This window comes from Melanerpes formicivorus, unplaced genomic scaffold (assembly GCF_026170545.1).
Source record: "Melanerpes formicivorus ecotype bairdi unplaced genomic scaffold, bMelFor1.0.p_v2 SCAF_10, whole genome shotgun sequence".
Taxonomy (NCBI): Eukaryota; Metazoa; Chordata; class Aves; order Piciformes; family Picidae; genus Melanerpes; species Melanerpes formicivorus.
In genome coordinates this window covers 12,748,519-12,768,118 of record NW_027142362.1, presented here as the reverse complement: position 1 = coordinate 12,768,118, position 19,600 = coordinate 12,748,519, and the positions used below count along the sequence as shown (strand labels likewise).

The 19,600-nt window shown below is 38.9% G+C and overlaps 1 protein-coding gene across 3 annotated transcripts in view; it reads left to right on the top strand.

Moving 5' to 3' along the window:
• GALK2 (galactokinase 2) overlaps positions 1–19,600 on the top strand; it is a 51,947-nt gene that overhangs the window by 10,610 nt on the left and 21,737 nt on the right. For all 3 annotated transcript variants that reach the window (XM_068143758.1, XM_068143759.1, XM_068143761.1), the window contains 3 exons: positions 1,088–1,234; positions 14,182–14,280; positions 17,463–17,615. In XM_068143758.1, the coding sequence (XP_067999859.1) occupies positions 1,088–1,234; positions 14,182–14,280; positions 17,463–17,615 (399 nt within the window). The remainder of the gene's footprint in view (positions 1–1,087; positions 1,235–14,181; positions 14,281–17,462; positions 17,616–19,600) is intronic.

Below are 19,600 nucleotides of genomic sequence, written 5' to 3'. Positions count from 1 at the left end.
CACCGACCTCATGACTAGAGTATGGAGGACACTACTGCCCACTGCAGGCTTGAACTCACGACCTTCCCATTAAGGGTTTTATGTGCTATTTGTAGAAAGAGAAATATAAAATAATTTTAAGTGATGGCAGAAGACATTAAAGGAAGCTTTTTGGTGATGTGTGCTATTGGTATTTATGGTTTAAGTTGTTTCAGGAAAAATGGTAGAAATCTCTTGAAGGTAGGCCTTTCTTTATGGAAACTGCCATTTTTCCTGATTACTGACACTGTAACATAGTTTACTGATTTAGAAATCTGTATCAGAATGTGGATATTCATATACCCCCCATGTACTTTCCATGATCTTCTAATAAGTACTGCATGTTTATTTTAAACAAACAACAGGGAAATTTATATTAAAAGTGTTTATAAATACAAAGATAAAGCAACTAAAGGGTGATTAAGTGAGTATGTACACAAGGGTTTATGACTTCTGGATTAAAAGTATTATCTGTGATACCTCTCATGGATGTAAAAATACTGTAAACTTTATTCTAAAAATGGCATGGCAGAGACCACCACCACTGGTACGTGACTTTGAATACAGCTGCATGGCAACTAGCTCCCTATCAGCGTGATCCAGCTCCCTAATGTCATATGTCAGCATTACATTAGAAGTGAAGCATAAAGTGGACCTTAAGCTCTTTGGGATGCCTTAAGTGAGGAGCTGTGGAGAAAAGAAGAGAGATAAGGTAGAAAATGGATGGTAACCCCTGGTACTGTCACCAGAGCAGCTCAGAGCAGAGCTAGTTGCTGCAAAGCCCACCCATGAAGCTCAGTAAATTCAGTCCATACTGAATTCTGCTCAGGGTACCGTTCTGTCAGCTCATACATGTATGTGTACAGGAATTGCAAACATACCTTTGGCTGAAGCCATTGGCTTTGTTCTTGAGGAATAGAATGAAAAATTTGCTTTATTTTGGAGATACCAGAAACAGGTCCTTGGTTCCAGCAACTCAACAGAAAGATTCTCTTTCTAAGTATCAGATAATTGCAAGCCTGAGCCTGTCTGTACTTGAAACTGAGATTGTTTATTTTTTCATTGTTAGGAACATTTTGGTCTTAATAACCCAACTGGAATGAATTGTCTGCTAGATGGAACCATCCCTCCAAGTTCTGGTCTCTCTAGCTCCAGTGCTTTGGTGTGCTGTGCAGGACTCGTGACACTAACAGCTAATGGAAAAACCCTCTCCAAGGTAATTTACTGTAAAACACGAGAGTGTCAGCAGTAAAATTCTACGTAAAATTAAATATTGTTAATGCCTGTAAACATTAAAAACACGATAAAATTGTTTTTGCAAAGAGTTGTTGGATATAAACTTAAGATATTGCACAACTGAGCAAACATCTTTGGCCAAATTTTGGCAGGATTTGAATTTGGCAAGAAAACAGGCTTACATTAAAGCTGAAAAAAGGAGCATTATTGTAAGCCTGTACTTTGGCTAACCATCAGGTCCATGCCTGGACCAGATGTGCTATCTGCAGGCCAGGACTGAGGATATATGTGCTGAAGCATGTGGACCACACCCCCGAGGCCTTTACCCTCTCCCTGAATGACTTTTCATGGCTTTAACAGCAGAGCATCTGTTGAAGGCCTGTGGAACAACTTCTTGATAAATTATATAATCAGCGCAAAGCAGAGATAAAATTCTTCCATCTGACTCTCCTTATTCTCTTCACAGTTTTTTTGGAATGAACATATTTACAATCCAAAATGTACTCCTCGCTTTTTAAAACAAACATTAGTCTAAAAACAAACCCCAAGTATGTGACCTGTTAGGAGTACAACTGTTAGTAGAATTTGGCTCATGTAATACACATTTCTGGAGGAGTCATGGTCCTTGAAGGTGCCATATGGGAATGAGGTTCTCCCCAGTAAAAATGTCTGGTTAAGTGAAACTAGGATCTTAAATTAGAACATTGTCAGGAAGAGAAAAGAACGGATCTAAATGTGACTGTTACGCATATTTGTCCCTATTGTCTAAGGCAGACATTCCCAACTTGTGGTACAAAGCCAACTTGAAGTGGTACATGATGATGGCAGCTGTTAACTCTGCTTGTATACAAGCACTTATCTGAGCCATGAGGTAAACAGATCCACACAGAAGTTGTGACTTGTAGCTGAAGCTGCAGCAAAGCACTCAGCAGTAATGCTCAGTCCCACATTGCACAGCTCATAGGGCTTGCTTCAGGAAGGAATCAAGTAGCATTAAGGCAGAAAGAAGCAGGGATGGTGTGGCAGGGCAGCATTTTAAAGTAGGAGAACGTGGCTACAGTCACTGTCATCCAGCTTTGTGTTGGTGAGATGGCATATAAGGGCTTGGACACTTAACAGAGGCTCTAGTTGGTGAGGTAAGATGTGTAATGCAATGGTAGATGAAAACATGGAATCGAGGATCCCATGTTGATGTTGAGACTTTGCAGTAAGAGGGGTAGAGATAACAGATCTGCATTTTTTTATACATATGATGAACCTAGCCTGGTAATAAGATTCTGGTTTTGCATAGATGATCTTGTCATAGATCAGCATCACCTCTGATGGTGGTAACCAAATAAGCTAAGCTTGGGAACTGCTGATGAAATCACTGGAGTGCACATGTTCAGAAACTGGGTATCTGCAAAACCCATAAAACTGACAGAGGTCAGAAAACCCAGGTTTTACTAGGTATTAGAAATCTGTATCTGGAAAACCAGAAGCCAGGTTTTCATTATTCCAAGAAATACTGCACAGCTTTCTTCTGAGAATAAATGATACAGTGTGTATCTTGAGCTGAATTTACACGTGGCTGGGGGGTACCAGCTGGCATTGTGCCAGACCTGTTCTGAACATAGGTGCAAAACTTCTTTTTGGCATTTTCATAGAAACTTGTGGAGGAACAGAAGGAAGACAGAGACTCCTCTGAGTGTCTTTGCTTCTCCTCATGTGTCCTTTTCAATCAGTCCAAAATCTCTTCTGCTTACTGGTTGGTAAATGTGCTGAAAGTTAATCTTTTGTCTCAGATATAGTTGAATGAACACAAGAGACACAACTACACATTTTTGTTAGGAAATTCTGCTGTCTGCAGCCAAATATTTTTCACTTGTTACGAAAAATGAACAATTAATGTATAGATGAGAATTCCCGTTAGCCAAAATAGAAGCAGTCAAAAAATGTCTAAGGTTTACTGTGCTTGCACAGACCAAGACACCTGGTTGTGGTGGTTGAGACAGAGGATGACAGCTCTGAAGACAGATTACTTTTGTCCAGGCTCTGAGATCTTACAGGACAGTAAAAAAACAAGTTCTGTGTTCTTGGCTAATTTATTATTCAGCATTAGAGACCTCTTATATCTGGCTAAATCCAGATTCTCTGTTGCACTGGATTTATGCATAGCCTCACAGAACTGCCTTGTATAAGGCAGAAAGAGTCTGAGTATAAATTAGAACAATCTAGATATGTGAGCCTTTAGAAGTATAAAACGTGCTCTGGCCACTTCTTTCCAGCTCCTAATGCATTCTGTGCTGGTGTCAAAGAGTATCTGTGCAGGATCCAGTGATGCTGGCTGTGTATCAGCTGTGAGCTCCCCCATGGCAGGGGAATTCTTAGCTGACCAGAAATAGGGGCTTTCCAGATCCTTTCTACTAGAAAGCAAACCAGGACCTTGCATTTTTAGGGCTCTGGATATTTCTGTGTTTGTTTATTTTTAAGGAAGAAGTCTCACTTTACCTCTCCCCTCTGTCTGTTTTTTTCTCCCCCCTCCTAAATGCTTAAGAGTTGCGAAAGCTGTAAATAGTAGTGTTTATAAGTAACAGTATTTGGTCATGGTGGCAATTTTATGAGAAAAGATTGACTTTTTGCCCCTAATTAGTCTGATGGACTTTGCAAAATCTTAATATGATGGTCTGCAGCAGCAAGACATAGAAACTTTTGGCTTTGGAATCAAATTTGGCTGAACTGTAGGGCTTCTGTAGCCAAAGTTATGAAAAATTGACCTTTTACTGAATGGAACATTTATCTGTTTTGTTTCTGTGAAACTATTTTTATGAGAATATTTCCGTTTATGCCCTTTTGCCTGATACATCTAAGTTTAAAATAGTAGCTGTAGAGTAAAAGTCATTGAAATTTCAAGCTTTTATGAGATAACACTTCCAGTGTGAAGTTTGAGCCTAGGAGATTAAAAGCCAACACAAAAAAAAAACCAAACCAAAAAACCAACAAAATGAAAAAACTATTGTAAAAGCATGGCTAGAATTTCATGGTGGCTTACTTCAGAAATAACACTTCTTTGATGTTCAAAACAAAATCAGGAAAAAAATCTGCTCTCACTAATTATTGTGTGTAGCAGTCTGCAATAGGGCATTGTTTCACTGTGCATACAGTGGTGTTTTTTTAAAACCCATCACACACATACACAATAGTTTAGGGAAAATACCAGTCCAAGACAATTCAGCCAGATGTGCAGTGCTAACCAGTTGCAGCAGTGCAATAGCATTCAAATAACAAGATGGAAAATTTAGAGTACGGTCTTTAGAAAGAATCCATTTGTCTCCTCCAAACAGGATACCAGTCTAAGACTGTGTTGGCATCACTCAAAGAGCAGCAATACTCAGTATTAGCTTTTGATTTTCAAGTGACTTTTAATTTACTGTTACAAAATCAATCTTTTGTACAACTTTTCATCAGGAGGAGATACTTTTTTCTAAAGGAAATAAAATAATGCTCTAAATTGTCCCAGCTTTGTGTTTCATAGTAGGAATTAATGACTACAGAAAATCACTTAGTACTTTTGAATAACTAGATCTACTTGAAAGATGTGATGATAGTGTTGCTGTCCAAATGTTAAATCTTGTTGTATTAAGCTCTGTTCAGCCACTCTTTGAACATTTTTTTCTGTTGCTCATGACTGGACAGCTGTGCACAAACTTACTGGGGAAAAGAGATGAAAAGTGAATAGGTTTTATTTATTTTCATGTGACAAGTTGAGCACAGGAAGTTGAATTACATTTGGCTCTATGCAGACTGAGAAATCTAAGTCAGACAGAATGATAAAAGACCTAAATCTAATCTTTAATTTCACAGTGTCCACTGGCTTCAATTTTCTCAAACTTTGGCTCAGATAGATTTGAGTTTGGGATTTTCAAAACCTGCAACATTGTCCTGTATTTAAACAGTTACAAGACCTGGTAATGCCATTGATTTCAGTGAGAGAATAGACAGCTGGGATCCTTTTTGAGTTTCTGAAGCCTGTATATAACAAGGAAAAGGCTTTACTTGAATGTGTTACTGCTCCCTAATAATTTTTCTGATGTGCAATAGGGCTTTGATATCTAGCAATCTGTCAGGAAAATGTGTGAGTATTCACACTGATACTGTGACTTGAAAATTGATAACGTGTTGATAATACAGGTTATTTTATAATCATGGTGCATCAGAAATGTTTGCTAGATGAATGCTCAGGTTATTGGTATGAGAAACTCAAATTACTTACACAAAAAGATGATACACAAATATTGCATTTTAAAATGCTGTTAATACTGTAAAACCTTGAAGTTCCTTTCTGCCTGTGGATTTAAAACCCAGGGTTCTTTAACTTGTTAAGTTTCATTATGTGTGTTTGTAATCAAGAGGAAAGAGAGTACTTTGGAGCAGTGGTAATCAAAGACCGTAATCTCTCATCAACCAAATTGATAACCTTCTATTTGAGCATGTTAGAGGGCAGACAAAGTCAAACTAAGATTACTGTGCTTATGAGCACATCCAGATACTATCTGACAAATATCTTCCCATTTGGGGGAAAAAAGTAAGCATAATTACTTTGCAAAACATATATGAAGGGATTTTGCTTGCAAACTGGAAGCAGATGGTAACTTTCAGTGATCCATTCATAGTCAAGACCAGATACTAAAAATAAGGACCTTCCTGGTGGTAAAAGCAACCTCAAAATTTGGGCATGATTTTATACCTTATCAGATGAACCATAGTGCCTTATATTTCAGAAATTATTTTCATACAGCTACATGTATGTATAAAACACCTACAGGCTGGAAAAAGATCACCATTTAACTAGACTTTAAATATGCTTTAAGTGATGGAGACTCTTTTCTTCTTACTGTAAATACTCATCCTTACCTAAAAATGGTTCTTTTCCTATTTCAGCCTTGTGTGCTGTGACTCAAACCCTGTAGAATCTCATAGAAAATCTTCACTAAATTCACCATAAAATCACCAGCGTTATTTGTTGTAAAGTGAAGCAGCAGCCTGAGTCTGGCTTTCCAGATTAAAGTGGCCAAAATTGTACATTGGGGAACCATTACCTTACTGCTGTCTGGAGAGCAAATGTACACGCAGGTCTTTTGGCTCAACAGATATTTCAGTACTCCAGATACTTAAATTTACATGCTGAAGAGACTGTTGGAGCACTGCAAAAGGCAGTCTAAAAATAATTCATATTAACAAATGTATTTTCTTTATGGTGCTTTCCTTCCTGAACAACATAATTTAAAGCAGGAAGTAATTTCTGTCATTGATATTTTAAAGATTAGCTATCACTACTCCTTCATTGTTAGTTGTAGAAAATCTATCACCTTTAACTTTGGGCAGTGTGAGCTTATATAAAACCACCAAGGAAGATGTAAATTAATACTATCATTTTATAGAGAAGGTTGCTTTAGTTTAGCTGCTGTCATTCTGGATTTGTCTATATCAAGTTTCTGGGTAATGCAGGGTGAGCTGTTCCAAAAAAATACTAAGCAACACTAATTCTGTTTTACTAACAAATACTTGCCTGTCTCCTACTCACTAATTGTCTTACTCTTTTAAGGGGTTTAATCTTACACAAGTTTATTTCTTTAAAGTTCTATGTGAGATTGAAAGGGATTGATCACTGGTATGAAACATATTGACAGTGACAGTTATATAGGGACAAATTCTGTCACAGTTTACATACTGTCCAGACCCACTGGATGAGTGAAAATCAGAGCAGTTGGCCCTTGGCCTCTTTGTGAACAAGGAGACTATTAAAGGTGAAACTCCCTTATCTCTTCTCACTCAGATAATTCTCTATGCTCCATTTTTAGGATTTTTTGATAAGTCATCCTCTGTTCATTATTCCTCAGAGGCCTAAATACTTCTGTACATTTAGGCTTTCATATTCATTATCAATAACATTGAACTGGGAGAAACTAAAATAAATGATGGGGTAACAGAGAATCAAATGAGCTGTATTGGGTGGCTCATAATTTACCGTGCCACTGAAGTATCAGGGTGTATGTGGCCAAATCTCATACAATATTGGATTGTGCCTGTAAATAGTCAGAAAAATATTCTTCCATCAGTTCTCCCAACGTCTTTGAAGTACCAAAAATACTCAGTTGAAAATCAAACCGGGAATTTTATGTGTTTTATACTGACACAAAAACAAGCAGAGAAAAATACTTACCAATGAAAAATACCATTTTACTGAAAACCCACTTTTTGTATTAAAAATCCCAAGCAAAGTAACATGACACAGAGATGTTGATGAGTTCTTATGACCAAAAATTTGTCCATCTAGAGTAACTATACATAAGGCAACTATACTAAAAAAATCAACCCCCTTTTTTTTGTGGGTCAGACTTAAATTTTATCTCCACTAATACCATTTCCCAGATTAGACTTTCTGCAAGCTGGATAGGAAATCTTGAGGCTCAAAGATAAAACAGATTTAAGTGGTAGTAATTTCTTTCTTTGTAACCTAAGATTGACTTGCTCCTTATCAGGGAGCACCTTAAATTGTTTCAAACAAAAAGCAGAGCAGGTTAATAGAGCTCTCAGATCAAAGGCTAACCTAGGCCTGCACATGGGGGCCAGTTGCCTAGTAGACAAACTGGTGAGTGCTGCCTCCTGCAATAGGAGACATTCTGAGGAGACTTTAGAAGTAAGCTTCTAAAAAGGAACAGTCTGATAAAAAACAAACAAAGTTTTGTACATTGTTTGGTTTTGATTTTCCCAAATGCTCCAACTGAAGTTGTCTAAGACCTAAGAGTTCAATTTTGAAATCCTTAGATGCAGCAGATTCCTTAAATAGGTTATTACTTCACATAGATGTCTTGTTTCTTAATTTCTTATTAGGCAAGGGAGTAAATTGTGCTGAGATTCTACTCTTAATTATGTTGCTTTGTATTGGTCTATGTCTTGTATCTTTTTTTTTGGCTAAACAACCAAAACCCAATACATCATGTAACTCACTGATATTAAACATCTTCCATAGAAGCACAGCCAACCTGGCACAGGTACTTGCCAGCAGCTATAAAAGTTCTGTTTGCCTTTGCATGTATTTGGTCTAGCTTTCAAGACTGCAATATTTAGTGTTTCTTGACAGACCACCAGGGAGACTTCAAGCTTTAATTCATCTACTAGCTACTACTACTGTCATGTTGTGCTTGTCCTTCTCCCACATTCAGAGGCTGAACAGACCAGTTGTACATACAAAATAGCTCCGGGTATTGTTGGTCTAACTAGGTTTTTGTTTCCATCTCAGCCTCCCTACTTGCTACCACTCATTTTTACAGACCTCACTACAGTCAGCAGAAGGGAACAGTTTGCTTCAGCCATGTCACTGCAAAGTAGGTTTAAACAAAGGGACTCTGCACAGGAGTGGCTGGCAATGTGGTCACAGTCTCTCCAGTTGACTGTGGTGTCAAGACAGTAACCTCAATGAAAGAAGTGGAACAGTGGTGCTGAAATGGATGAGGTCACATTACCATGTGTCTGTGTCAACACTAATTAACACACTTGTTATGTGGCTCACTTGCCACATAAAATTAGCAAAAGACACAGTGATATTTTCTCTAAGGTAGTTTAGGAAAAGCTGTAAACCTGCCTCTCTCCTTACCAACCAAGACAGTTAAACTGAAAAAGATTCAGGGAAAAGCCATATGGATGACCAGAGGTACAGAATGACCTCTGTAAAGTGAGATAGCAAAAAGGCACTTGAAGGAGGAAGTGATAGAGGTCCATAAACCAGTGAATGTTATTGGAGCGGATAGAAACCAGTTGTTCTTTGCTTCTCACACTATGAGAGCAAGAAGGCAAGAAGGTATTAAATAAAGTAAGATGCATGTTAACAACCAGCAGTTCTTCACCTGACAAGTTGCAGACATCCTTGTTACTGGATGTTCTGCATGTTAAAAGGGAGTCCAGAGAAGTTAATATATAAGAAATTACTGGTAACTAAAGTGTGCAGAATTCACATTCACCTCAGGAAACTCTTCATCACAAAATAACATTCTGGAGATATATTATCTATGCTTTGGTCCATACTAAGAGCTCCCTTTCAGGTATGAGATACAGAACTAGAAGGGGCATTGGTTTGACCCACAAAGGCTTCTTTTATATTAATACAGTCTATGCTTTTATGCTTACCCAAGTCTTTCTGTGAATGTTAGCTAGCTGACAACCCCTTACTTTTTTATAGGCATTACATGCACTTCCATGCACTTTCTTTCTTGCATAGGTTGTGTTTGTTTTGATTTTTGGGGAGAGGGGGCAGTGAAGGGATCAGAGGAAACATCTGATGTTTCAGCTTTACTAGTTCAATTGCTATGTTAAATATATCACTTTGGTTGTTTAACAGCATAGATAACAGCTTAGGACCTACTGTCTGCAATATGGTTATTATTTGCAAATGAAGACTTGGTCTAGCTGGTCCTGCTGGAACAACTTCCTGGAACAACAGTACAGAAATTCAGAGGGTAGTAGCACACCTACATCATGGAACAGTTAAGATATAGAAACTGTTTATTCATATCTCTTTTTTTGTTTTTTTCCCTAGAATCTCTACAGCTACCTGAAATTATGTTGTAGTGAGAACAGTGTTGGCCTCTTTTCCCAAGTAACTAGCAATAGGGCAAGAGGAAAAGGATTTAAGTTGTGCCAGGGGAGGTTTAGACTGGACATTAACAAAAGTTTCTTTACCGAGTGTTGAGGCATTGGAACAGGCTGCCCAGAGAGGTGGTGGAGCTGCCATCCCTGGAGGGGTTCAAGAAGCATGTAGATGTGGTGCTTCAGGATATAGTTTAGTGGTCATAGTAGTTGGGTTACAGTTAGTCCTGATGACATTAAAGGTCTTCCCCCGCCTTAGTGATTCTATGATTTTATTATGCTACTGCTCAGATCCATTTTTATTTTGATTTTTAGTGGCATTACCATAATCTTAAAAAGATTTTAAAATCACACTAAGGTCTCCCTGTGCTTTAGAGAAATAAGCCACAACACTGGAAATAGGGAGGGGTTTGTTCTCATTTCAGCATTGTGGCTGATTCACACGACTTTGAACAAATCATGTTAATATCTGTGTTGTCTCTGAATTGAAGATAAGAGCAGCCTTATAGGAGCACTTTGAAAGTGAAGTATGCAATACTCCATTAAGACAAATTATGATTTGTTAGTGTTTTTGAAATACTGCTTTGGGGAAGGAAAAAACATGCTAATGAGTCTTGGGTGTGTAGAACTAGTTATGTTTTGCGGTTGGCTTGAAGCGATCTCCCGTACAGATCAGAGCACGTGGGATGGAACTGTCTATGTACAGATGGGGTTTATGCTTTTGGCATATTTCTCATGGTGCTTCATGAAGAACAAATACCTGCTTTCACCTAGCTCTACAAGAAGGCCTATTTAGGACTTCTTCAGAACTCAGTAGGGGTGACATTGTTTATTTGATATGCATAACAGTTGTACTTAGAGGCCTACCAAGGAGTGGCTGGACCCCTCTGACCTACCTGCCTGGTGTAGGTAGTGCTGTGGTGTAGCCTGTGGTGTGGTCCCCCTAAATATGGCTATGAGAATGCTCCAAGTTACTTCTGTGCTGGAACTGCAGTGCAGCCAGGAGGAAGAAGGAGATGCATGCCTAAGTATTGTTCAGATATACATTTGAGATGTTGCCAAATTGTGCCATGAAATCTGAGACCTGAGAAGATCTGCATTTTTACAGGTGAGACATGCATCACAGAGAGATACAAGTAACAGATGACTCACGCAGTCCCTGCCCTAATGAGCTTCTGAATGTTGCAAATTGAATGGAAACAAGGCATTGCTCTGAGAGAAAAGTTATTTCCATTTACTACATGATTCTAGCTCTTTTTTTCCTTAGAGATACCTTCTGTGGAAGCCTAAAGTCAGAGGACTCAGGTAGCAAAATTAATGTTGTTTCATGTTCTAGTAATGAAGTCACACATAGTTACTGCATTAGCATTTAGGAATCCCAAGCAGCAGTTACAGTTACAAAGAAGGGGAAAATACTCCTCATTTTACTAAGGAAATGGAGAGATAATTAATTAAAGGGGCTTTCCCTGAATGGCAAATTTAATGTGGAGCTAGAAAGTGAGCCCAGGCCTCCTGACATTTGGTTCGCTGTTTCAGTCATCTAACCATCCTTACCCAAGTATCAACTATGTACACAAGGCTCTCCAGTTTAGTCTTCACATTAATTTCCAGTGCTACAATTTAGTCCCTCTGAACTTTGCCCTTTCACTGGTTTTAGCAGAAAGCAAACATTTGCCCATTTGTCTCAGTAGTAAGTACAAACTGCTTTCTATACAGATGACGATTTTCTCTCCATTCACATGCCTCTCATCCTAGTATTAGAAGGCCAGCCTGTGTCAGCAAGGGCCTGTTTAAATTAGAAACCAAATAATGTTTCAGGGATGCCTTGGGCTGTCTTGTGGAAAGGGTTCTTCTCAACCCTTGCCAGTTACTACTTGGTGGTCCTGCCAATCCTTGCTAAGTTTCAAAACAAAAGTTGCTCAAGCTCAAACAGCACTGTTAGCCCAGCATATGCAGTCGGACAGCTGGTGAGCTGGGACGAAGCAAGGCCCAATGCTTAACGAGGCACAATTCACCAGACCATGTAAAGGGACAGGGGAGTGGCAGTGTCCTAATTGTTAACATTCCTCCTCTGTAAGACGTCTCCTGATATTTATTTAATAAGCCCAGGCTCATAAAGTCTAAACGATTTAAGCAATCAAGCAGTAGCTGATGTGTATATTGAGATGACATGCAGCCAGACTAAGTGAAGGGTGAAATGCTTAATTTCTGACTTGGCAAAGCTTTATCTGGCAATTGCCGATGAAATAATACCTCAGGCAGCTGTGCCCAAGAGTAGAATATAGATTGCAAGTACCTCAGGAGTTATGCTTCAGGCCAGGTTTGCATAGCCACAGCTCCTATTTAAGTATGCATGACCAATGTACTAGTGTGGTCCTCTCAGCCAGTGGGGAGAAGTTTCTGTTGCTGCCAGTGAGTAATATTCATGAACTCCAGCCTGATGTCTTCTGTCAGTGGCTACAAAAATCAGGGATGCTGTATTGCTCTGTTCTCAGAGGGGTGAAAGGCAGGTTCAGCAGAGCTGGCTGAAACACAGCAGCATTTTCACACAGCAGCAGCAGCTGTGTGTAGATGGGCATGCCATATGTGTGGAAGGAGTGAGCATCTGGAGATGCTCTGTGTGGAGGCTTGTACTTTCTTTACTATGGAGCTATTGCTGAGTATTTCAGCATTAGATGGGTGGGGAAAAAACATCACTACCTTCCTTAGCATTTTATTCAGAGTTATTTCCAACTTGTAGTGGAGCAGGGGCATAGAGTTGGTGGATGCTAAAATGTCATGAAGAGGCCTAGGGTTCAAACTGGAAATAGGACTGCTTGGAGTGGCTGTGGGACAAGGAAGAAAAATTAATTTTGATGAACCTGATCTTCAGCAAAAGTCAGGCACTGGGACATGGCTTTTGTTGGAAAGGGAGAACATCAAAATTGGTGATGTGCCTGTGATTCTCAAGAAAAGCAAAAGCAGCATTATCTCCATTCCAGCTCGTCTTTAAAATGCACAAAGGCAGTACAGAAAGGGAGAGTATTTTTGCTGATCATACCTTCTGTGTTTTAATGGTTGTTTTCTTGTGAGTGATTATTTACCATGTTTCATCAAAGAGATGCAGTCTTCAGAGTTTTAGAGTTCTTTGATAACTTCTGCTTATCAGCCTAAGGTTTATTGGCCACAACTGCATCGTGAGTTGGGTAAATTGATTGGTGGTGCATTTGCAAACAGCTCAGCCTGATTACATTAATCTAAGCACCAATTTTACAACTTTGTGGTGCCATTACAGAAACTGAGCAGCAGGCACCCTGCACATGCCTCTCTTAGCAAGGTGATTTACTGCTGCTGTCTGCTGCCTTTTACAGTTGTGTGCTGGCTAATGTCCCTGCCTTGCTGGTTAGCTTGTTTCAATCCTGTGATGCTACACACTTGGTATGAAATCTGAATCTGCATTTGCCACCAGACTGAGAAACAGACTGTGGCTTTTCTAAAGTTCTTCTCCTATCTTCTCTGTGGTTACCCTGTGCTTAGAGAAACAAACTGGTAGGGGTTATAGTAGGTAGACATGGATGTTTTCTTTTTGACCTTTTCTTTTTTGACTAGTCTATGTTCTTCAACCATTCTCCAAGTTTTCTCTTGTGGTTTGTTTTTGCTTCATTTTACTTTTGTCTAATGGCTGAAAGCTTTAAATTATTATTTTTGGCAGTTACAATAGTGATATCCCACCCTCCCATAATGTCCCTTGACCTGCAGGTATCAGAATGCACAAAGATACGCTTAAAATGTCACAAAAGAATGTAGATCACATATAGTTACAAATTAGTTTAGATAAACACTGTAAGCAGAGTACAGTATATCAAGAAGAAACGACAGACACCACTGATTAGAATATTTACAGTGAGAAAGGGTTTCTAAGTTCAATACATAATTTTTTTTTATAGAGTCAGTAAATTGAGATAGTCCAAAGTAAAAACTTTCCATTTTGCTGTAAGCTATCAAGATGCATATATCAATTGAGTCAGCATGGAAGGAGGACAGCTACATGAGTTAAGCAGCTAAACAAGTATACTCTGAAACGCAGCTGGCTATAGTAAGTCCAGTACAGGCTGAATAGTTGATTCTATTGCTTCAGAACTAAAGGAAAAAGGGGTCATGTGGCATCCTGGTTGTTATCAGCTTACACTGCTTGGTGTATGAGAGACAATGGTTTCAAAGCTCTATCATTAATTCCTTTGTTTTGTCACTGGTCCATATGTTAGCAGAAAAAAAGTACCATTCTCAACCTTGGCTGGAGGTTCATGTTAATGTTCTTTTCAGGTGGAACTTGCAGAGATTTGCACAAGGAGTGAACGTTACATTGGCACAGAAGGTGGGGGAATGGACCAGTCCATCTCTTTTCTGGCAGAAGAAGGAACTGTATGTGGATCTTTGTAATGTAAACTAACAATGTAATATTAATTTATGCAAACAAAACATAACTTCCTATGACTCTAACAGAAAAATAAGAAATGAGTATACCTTAGCAAGCAGTATAAGAGCCACTGGTGTGCAAATGAAGCTGGAATCGAAACACTCAAAACAATCGAAACACTTGAATGTGTCCAGAGAAGGGTAACAAGGCTGGTGAGAGGCCTTGAACACAAGCCCTATGAGGAGAGGCTGAGGGAGCTGGGATTGTTTAGCCTGGAAAAGAGGAGGCTCAGGGGTGACCTCATTGCCCTGTACAACTACCTGAAGGGTGGCTGTAGCCAGGAAGGGGTTGGTCTCTTCTCCCAGGCAATCAGCACCAGAACAAGAGGACACAGTCTCAAGCTGCGCCAGGGGAGGTTTAGACTTGAGGTGAGGAGAAAGTTCTTCACCGAGCGAGTTGTTTGTCATTGGAATGTGCTGCCCAGGGAGGTGGTGGAGTCACTGTCCCTGGAGGCGTTCAAGAGGAGCTTGGATGTGGCACTTGATGCCATGGTCTAGTCATGAGGTCTGTGTTGATAGGTTGGACTTGATGATCCTCGAGGTCTCTTCCAACCTTAGTTATACTGTGATACTGTAATTACATGTATAGCTTGTGCATAGTTGAGTATGACAAGGTTGAAGGAGTAAGAGGATGAAAAAGAGCAATGGCAAGAAGGAAAGAAAAGATGTGGGGCAAGATACACTCTAGAAGAGTGTTTTGCTAATTACTGACTGAACTTACAATACTTCCCATATAATGAAATCTGAATGGCCTGTATGCCTTGTATTCAGTGCAAATGGGATAATTATTGCAAAAATGCTTTCTTGAAACTTCTTATAATCAAACAGTTCTAGAAAGTTTTGCCAGGTCCAGTTGCAAAGACAATGGAGATTTTTTCCCCCTGGTTTTGCTAATTCCAGACAATTCTGTGGCTGGCTTCTGATGGAGAAGACATTCGGCTGCCTTAAATGTAATGACAGAAGGTAGACTAACAGTGACAAACAGGACCTGCCAAGTTATGCATGAGTGCTAGCAGTGAAGTTTACAGTGGAATTCACCTGCTGTCCAAGAAGGTGCACAGGACTCCAGCTGTGCAAGTCTAAACACATCAAAATACTTTTATTGCAGTTAATGTACTAGTTCATGGCCACCTTTACTTTCCTTATAACTGTAAGGTCATACCTCTATAGCTTTTGTTCCTTAATGCTATATCTTAGATGAGCTTATACAGAAAATGAACTATTTCCCAGAATTATACCAAACATTTAATTCCATCATGAGACACATGTATTTTCAATTTCACATGATGTGTACTTACTCTACACCTTACCTTCACACTTCATACAGTTAGTAGTAAACACACAGCCACATGAATGCTGAAGGAGGAAGCATATTTTCCTGGCACACACAGAGATGATCACAAAGTGGAGGTCAGTCTGGTATACAGAGGTGATGATCAAAAAGGCGAAGAAAATGTTAGAAAAGAACAGAATAGACATTTTGAACAAACCAGAAAATATCCTTGCTGCTGTGTACTTGCAGCTGAGTGCAGCTCTGGCCTCCCATCTCAAAAAAATGTACCACAATGAGGAAAGTACAGTAAAGGACACAGAGGTTGAGCAAAGCTATTTTTTGGTATGAACACTGAATAGCTTACAACTTTTCACCTTGGAAAACAAGTATCTTCGAGAGTAACGTTTTGAAGCTCTGTAAAACCCCTTAATGGGTAAAAGAAGGTAAATTGAGAATTCAGTGGTTTTCATAACTGAAGAACTAATAGAAACACAATGACATTAGCAAGCTGCTTGTTAAAAACAAACAAGGAAGTTTGTTTGTTTTTTTCCAAAACATTCATTGTTAAATTGAGAAATACCGAACATTGTGGAAGGCAAAAGTTTATAAAGGGTTCACAAAAGAACTTCTTGGATACACTAATGGAGTATTAGCCCATTTGTGGCTATTAAACATAATAGCCTGATGTTTCTCCTAGTGCATGTATAACTGCTGTAATCTTAGCTTATGGGAAGCTAGGAAAATACACCCCAAAAAAGATTGCTTTGTATATGTCCTATTTTTATGTTCTCCCTAAATATCCATTTATGGCTAATGTCAGAAACAAGACAGTGGATCAGCTTAGTGGTACATTCTGATCTAATGTAGCAGTTCTTAAAGGGTCTATTGAAATGTAAGCAAGTTTCTCTGTCTTGATAGTAATTTTGTGATGTGGTCCAGAATCTCAATGGCAGGGAGTAACACACATGGTGTACATAATGTACAAGCAGATTTGTCATTGTTTATTTAGCACTCTAGCTGCTCAAGGAACTCTCTGGGGCTGAACAATGCCAAAACCAGTAAGACAACCCTGCTTACAGAGTTGCAGTCTATTCTAAAAAGCCAAAGCAGGGCACATGATTTACAACTTATCCCAATGAAAAACCAGATGTGAATTTAATCTCTTGATTACATTACATCCTGAATTATTTAATTAATGGATGCCTAGCTTATTCCATGAAAAGGTCACAAATATTGGGAACATCTTAGGCAGCCTGTGTCAGGCATCTGTGAAGCAAGGCAGCTTCATCTCAGAAAGAAGGAGACAGTAACTACATTCTTACATAGAGTGTTATTTCATTTCTCTCTGCTTGGTTGTCACTGTCTTCATTCAGTCCTAAAATTTTGGTGCTATTTTGTACCTCAGAAAAAAACCCCCTTGATTTAGTGGAAAATCAGAAAACTAAGGGGGAGATGGATATTAGTGAAGGGAAAGGGAATGTGAAGCCCCTTGTTTCTAGTGGCATGCACATCAGCTTCTGTCAGGGCCGGTACTTTTCGGTAGATCAAAGAAAAACGGTTGTCTTAAATAGGCAAGAAAAATAGTTCAGGTGGGGTTCTGTGAAATGCTGAAAAAAACCAAAGACATAATGGAAACATTTTTAAATGCAGCTACAAGGGAAAGGTTTGAAATGTATGTGTAACTTGGCCAATGAGGTTAAACCTTTCTTCACGCTGTTTCGTGTCAGTTTTCTTTCCTTAACTGTCCCTGGGTTTTCAAGAGTGAAAACATGCAAATTTGCATTTGATTTATAGAACTAAGTGCACTCTTAGCTAGCAGTAAATTAAAACTAACCATTAATTTTTCTTTCAATAGGCCAAGTTGATAGAGTTCAGTCCTCTGAGGGCAACTGACGTTAGACTTCCAAGTGGAGCAGCATTTGTTATTGCTAACAGTTGTGTTGAAATGAATAAAGCAGCCACTTCTCATTACAATATTAGGGTAATGGAGTGTCGTCTGGCTACAAAGGTAACGTATGGCTCATGTCAAACTCTTAACAAAACCTTCATCTAAATATGTGCTTTTCTCCACTTCTGACCAATCATGTCTTTAACACCTGGCTAGGTGCTACTCTTAAGTAGCATTTTTCTTTCCAGAACCATACACCTCCATTTCTGCAGAAACAAAACTCCTGCTGAGTTAAATGGAAGTGTAAAGACTGTGCCCTTATATAGAAGATTATGTGATTTAGTTCTATTCAATTTTGTATTATAATTCAATGGAGGAAATAAGTTATTTTTCAGCAAAAAAATACTCAGTTAATAAGATAGACTGTTTCTAATTAAAGCTGAATAATGACAAATAATGGAAAGCAACCAGTGTGGTCACATGTTTATATGTATAAATGGCAATAGATGTGTATTTTCGAGGATTTAGAGGACATCAAAGCTCCTCGTTGGAGGCCTGGAAGTAATACTGGAAATGCTGAATAGCAGCATGTATGTCAGTGCAAAGATTAAAACTGGCTTGCATCAAAGCCTAACATTTAGGCTGTGCTGCCAGTTTACAGCTTGGAATGATCTCTAAAATGGATGGAATTTGAATATGAAAAATCTAAGTTCCACTTGAATTCTGGCTTTTGTAGACCATACATTTGGGAATAGGTAGCTGTAGGGTTTGATTTGAGTTTGCCAGAATACAGTGGATTTTTTGTTGATTAGATTATACAAGGAGCAAGCAATTAACCCTCAGATAGCATGCTGTGTGAAAGAACAGAATTTCAGTCACAAAGTCTAGATGAAAGTTTATTAAACTGCAGTGTGAAGCCACTTACCCCATAACATTTGGCCAAAATCTGGGCAGAACTCAAAAGTACTTTGAGCATCTGTTGGAATCATAGTTCTATGAAAAATTTCCATAGCTAATGCTAATTAAAAAAAAAAGAGAGAAGCAGTCATACAATCATAGAATCACCTGGGTTGGAAGGGTCTGCTAGAAGTCGTCTAGTCCAGCCCCCTGCAGTGAGCAGATCAACTAGATCGAGTCACCCAGAGAGCCTGTCAAGCTTCACCTTGAATACCTCCAGAGCTGGGGCCTCAACCACCTCTGGACAACCTCTTCCAGTGCTCAACCACCCTCATTATAAAGAACTTTTTCCTAACATGATCAGATACTGACAAAATGTAATATAAAATGCAGTCTGATTGGGAAGCTGAACTTCAAATGACTTTTTACATTTAAACTTAAGTATAAAGATCATAGCTGCAGTTTTAGTCCTTTTAAGACACAGTAAAAATAATCAATGACCATAGTTAAAGCTGTGTCACTGAAGCTAATTAAATATTCTTGCACCATTAAGAAAATGAAGGACTTGTCTGCATGTTGGTTCTGGCATAACTACTAAACCTCTAATTTAGGATAGTTAATTATTAGGAAAAGCTTTTGGAAATGTTTTTGCCTAAGAAAGAGAGAGGCTTCACAGCTTACCTGCTCTAAAAGGCAAACTACAATGAGTTCATTGTTATAAGACCTTTCGAAGCACTGTTCTGCGTACCAGATTTTGTAAATTGAATCACACTTTTCTGTTTTGCTTTAATTATTGGTCCCATGCAGGAAACTGAAAAGATAGTGAGCAAAGACAATTTTTCTTTTACATTCCTGTTGGCTATGATGCAATCTCTGAAAAGGTACTTTCAGCAGATGCTTGATTTTTCAGGAGACTAACAACATACACCTGTCCATTTTTAAACATATGCTACCCACGTGGAAAGTTGCACACACTATAAAAAATCATTGAGCCAGGGAAAGTGTATCTTTAGGAACAGGGTACAGTGGGCTGAAGGAGACCAGGTATGTAAGTGGAAGCAGGGAAGCCTTTTAAGCACCATTAAGCTAATGAAACTAGGAAATAACATGCTGGGCCTGGCAATAATGCTTTAAAAGAACGTCCCCTTGTTAAAAGTGCCTTAGGGTAGGCTTTTTTTTCCTTTCTGCTTTAGGTCAGTCTAGAATTT